The sequence below is a fragment of the Halyomorpha halys genome, unplaced genomic scaffold, assembly GCF_000696795.3.
Source record: "Halyomorpha halys isolate HHAL.00 unplaced genomic scaffold, Hhal_1.1 Scaffold175.1, whole genome shotgun sequence".
Lineage (NCBI taxonomy): Eukaryota > Metazoa > Arthropoda > Insecta > Hemiptera > Pentatomidae > Halyomorpha > Halyomorpha halys.
Window position 1 is genome coordinate 227,220 of NW_027109182.1, and position 4,532 is coordinate 231,751.

At 31.6% G+C, this 4,532-nt stretch overlaps 1 protein-coding gene across 11 annotated transcripts in view; it reads left to right on the forward strand.

Moving 5' to 3' along the window:
- PDZ-GEF (PDZ domain-containing guanine nucleotide exchange factor) overlaps positions 1-4,532 on the forward strand; it is a 621,085-nt gene that overhangs the window by 211,214 nt on the left and 405,339 nt on the right. For all 11 annotated transcript variants that reach the window (XM_067047349.1, XM_067047346.1, XM_067047354.1 and 8 more), the window contains exon 4: positions 4,318-4,445. In XM_067047349.1, the coding sequence (XP_066903450.1) occupies positions 4,318-4,445 (128 nt within the window). The remainder of the gene's footprint in view (positions 1-4,317; positions 4,446-4,532) is intronic.

Consider the following 4,532-nt stretch of genomic DNA (forward strand, 5'->3'; position numbering starts at 1 on the left):
AAAAATGCGCCTCATCGCTGAACACAATTTTACAGAATGCGCTTCGTCAAGAACAGCCGCGGTGCCTGTATGTCCGAAATCATTTTCAAATGTTAATGTCACGTATTGATCTTTCGAATAAAAAAAAAAATTTTGATTACAATTTAATTTTTTGTGTTATTTTTTACAATTTCAAGTTCTATCGGGCTTAAAAAAACACCCTATATTAATTGATATAGATATAGTTTCAATAGTGTTCAATTTATGTATATATATTCTCAAATATAGTAATAGCGATGCATTGCCTAGTCTACTACGATACAATTTATTGTATAATTATCTTCTTGGTTGTAATATTTTCAGTCGACAGTTTACAAATATAGGACAGAGACATTGGAACTCAGTATGGGAATATCAATGCTGTTGGATGGTTGTCTTTTCGAGTTTAGGTGAAAGCTTTAACGTACAAAGTCCACATTGTTCTATTATCCTTTATCCTTCATCTTTATTCCGAGCCTACCATACTCCAGAACTGAAGCTAACGGAACCATCAGAACAAGGTGACTACGTTCTTCAAATATCAACATCTCCTTAAGGAAACCATGAACAAGTATATTTTTGAGTGATTCATAACTGACCTTATTCATTAAGAGAGGTGTCCCGTGAGCATTGATCTCATGGAAGATATTTTGTACTATTTATTGTGTATAATTGGATGTGATAATAACAAAAATCCTTAGGATTACTTTGAATGTAATCAGAAATTGTCATTGTAAATTGTAGCTCTTCCATCAGGAGCTGAAGAATTCAGATTTTGTAAAAGATCCTTCATCTTCTTGTCTTGGTTCATGCCTCAGTTCCCGAAATATAATTTTTTCTATATCTCAGGAACCATTCGACCAACAGATCTATATTACTACTCAAACAAAAACTACTTAAAACACTAATTTTTCATTCGGAGCTCTATATCTCAAAAGCTACCAACAACACTAGAAAATCTAAAAGATCATTATTTAAAAAAGAGTAAATTTGCTGAAATATTAGCCCTAAAAGAGCTATTTACGTCCAATAGTTCTCGAGATATAGCTTGGTAAAAAGCAAAATGTCTTTAAAATCTACTGAAAGATTAGTAGTTAGTTAATTTATTTTGAGAATTCTATATCTCAGGACATATGTAGCGTACAGATGTCTATTAGCAATCAAATAAAAGCTAGTTAAATGTACAATAAAGTAGTTTATAACGTTTATCTTCGTAGGAGTAGTAGTTTTTATGATATTTGCTATTAATATTCATAATTAAATATCATAAAACCTACTACCCCTATGAAGATACGCATCATAAACTACTTTATAGAAAGTTAAATTACCTTCATTTTGAGTACTGGTAGCATTTGTACGTCTTATGATTCAAGAGATATATTTTTCAAACATCAAACATTTTATCCTAACAACTATAAATTAACATTTTGTTAATTTATTTTGTCAAATATAATAAAAACTGCTACTCCTACGAAGATAGATGTTATATACTATATTATAGTACATTTAACTATTTTTAATTTGAATGATAATAGACATCTGTACGTTGAATGGTTTTTGAGATGTAGATTTCTCAAAATAAATTCACTAACTACTGAGTTTGCAGTCTATTCTTTGTGAAATGTTGCTTTTTAAAATGCTATATGTCGAGAGCTATTGGACGTAAATAGCTCTATTAGGGCTCATATTTTAGCAAATTTACTCTACTTTAAATGATGTTCTCTTAGATTTTCTATTGTTGTTGTTAATTTTAAAGATATAGAGCTCCGACTGAAAAATTAATGTTTTTTTAAAGTTTTGAAACAGCCGCCATTTTTTATTCCCCTACCTATACTTGGCAGTAGAGATGCGACATCGATCGAGATGCGACCATTCCTGAAATGGTTGTTCAAAAATATCGATGTATTTTGGGTAACGTATTGTAAGCAACGATATTGTAAAAACATCGATGTTTTTTGTAGTCGATGTCGGATTATTTGTTCCAAAAATCACTTCTGACAGACCGCAGAATGCGGTATCGTAAGACCAGACCTTATGTTTCTGAAATTGTTCAAAAACATCGATGTATATTGGGCAATGTATTTTATGCAAAGATATTTTAATATTGAACATTGATGTTTCTAAACATCGATGTTTTTTTTTTGTCAATTTGCATTCTTTTTTGCAAAAACCACTTCCGACTGGCGGGAGTATACGTAGTCGTTGGAACAGACCTTATGTTACTGAAATGGTTGTTTAAAAACATGAATGTATTTTAGGCAAAGGTTTGTATGTAATGATGTTTTAATATTAAGCATAGATATTTTAAAACATCGATGTTTTTCTAGTCGTAATTTATTTTAATTATGTCGTTAGCTTGATGGTCGGAGGTCCTTTTTTCCACCACATTTTTGATAGGAAATTGTTTATACCGTCAATTTTTTGTTTTCTTTAGTTACTTTAGGAAAAAAAAAAAAATAAAGATTGGGACAGACGTAAAACATCGACATCGATGTCGCATCCCTACTTGGCAGATTCATCAATTTAGTCTTGTAATTATATATAGTTTTCATTAAAGTTATAAAAAATTGGGGTGAAATAACTGCCTTTTTTTTCTCCCCGACTCTTGTACTATCAGGATTGTTGTGATGAATAAACATGCAACAAGGGTACTGACTATAAAAAAATATTTTTGCTTTATTCATTGGTCAAACACCATATGCCAAGTAATTAGGTCAGTTTTCTCACTATTCCTGTATCATCCCTTTTCTGCAGGTCCCAAATGTTGTAAAAAAAAAAAAATGAAAGAGGAAGCAATACTCAACTATCTAACCTGTTAGAGGTTTCGCAAACCAGTCTTGTAATCATTCCAAGTAATGTTCATGATAGACCTGAGCGATACATCGAATCATTTAAACCACTTTTCCATTTTGCCCCTTCTTCCAAAAATATTCCATACTTCACACTCTCTACATGAGCACGGTAATCGTAAACCAGGACGGCACACCTGTTCCAGATAATGCTATAATACTCCTGGCACACAAAAGATAGGTTTACGTTCAGAATTGGGTTAGGATCGCATTGACAGGAACCAAATGAGGAGAAACCAGCGACCATTGTGGTCAATATTATCACTCCTGGTTTACTACCGCGTGGAATCGATTTGTGCATGATCGACTATCGATATTGGGACCCTTCCCCCTTCGTTGTGTATTCGCTTTGTGGGTGGTCGAGATCTACGCATCCGTTTTATCTTTTGTGTTTGTTCTTTCTTTTGAAAACCTTGTTCTTTATATCCCTTTAGGAGTGTGTTTATGTCTATTCCATTCCATCAGTTTGTTAATTATTATTTTAATTTTTTATTTTTGATCCACCATTGCCAGTACAAGATCTCAAGAGAAGAAAAAAGTCTGTTATTTCACCCCAATTTTTGATTACTTTAATGAAAACTATGTATAATTACTAGTCAAAATTTATGAGTAGGCCAAGTATAGGTAGGGGGAATAAAAAATGGCGGCTGTTTTAAAACGTTAAAAAATTAATTTTTCAATCAGAGCTCTATATCTTTAAAACTATCAACATTAGAAAACCGAATAGGACATCATTTAAATTAGTGTAAATTTGCTAAAATATGAGCTATAATTGAACTATTTACTTTCTATAGTTAATAGAAATAACTTTTTAAGAAGCAACATTTCACATAAAATGCAAGGAAAAATCAGTAGTTAGTGAATTTTTTTTTAGAAATCTATATCTCAAAAATTTTCGACCTGCATATGTCTACTAGCACGCAAATTAAAGTAGTTTATAGTGTTTATCTTCCTACGAGTAGTAGTTTTAATGATATTTGATAAACTTTTTTTTTTTATAATTTATTTATTTATTGATATTTAAAACTGTATAAAAAATACAGCAAGTAAATTTAATCATAATGACATAATTATAGTGATATGATACATCATATAGAGAAACTACCCAGGTAGAACTCTAAAAACATTTTACTATATAAGGTCACGAGGCCATCTTCTTTTCAAGCGCCTCGGAGGATTGCCAGGAATGGAAGAGGAAGCAAGGTTAGAAACTAGTGGGTTTGGGTGGTTAGGGATATAGGGATGATATCGGGTTCGGACTAGATCGATTACATAAGGAACATTTAGGTCTTTATGGATGGTTTTATTTGATAAACTAAATTCACAAAATGTTGATTTCTAGTTTATAGTAATGTTACATAGCACCTTCATCCATTTACTCATTCAATTATAACGATTATATAAGTTTATTATCTGTATTTAACTTTAATGTTATTGTTTGGTGTTGCAGGACTTGCAGATTATATACTATGGTCTCCACGGACTGGAGGCACTGTCACACTATCGTGACTCGGTTCTTCGTTCCCTCTGCAAGAGTGTTCGCTACGAGAGGCACCTAGCAAACGATGTCTTGTATTAGTGAGTACATTATATATTATATACTTTGTATTAGTGAGTACATTATATATTATATACTTTGTATTAGTGAGTACATTATATATTATA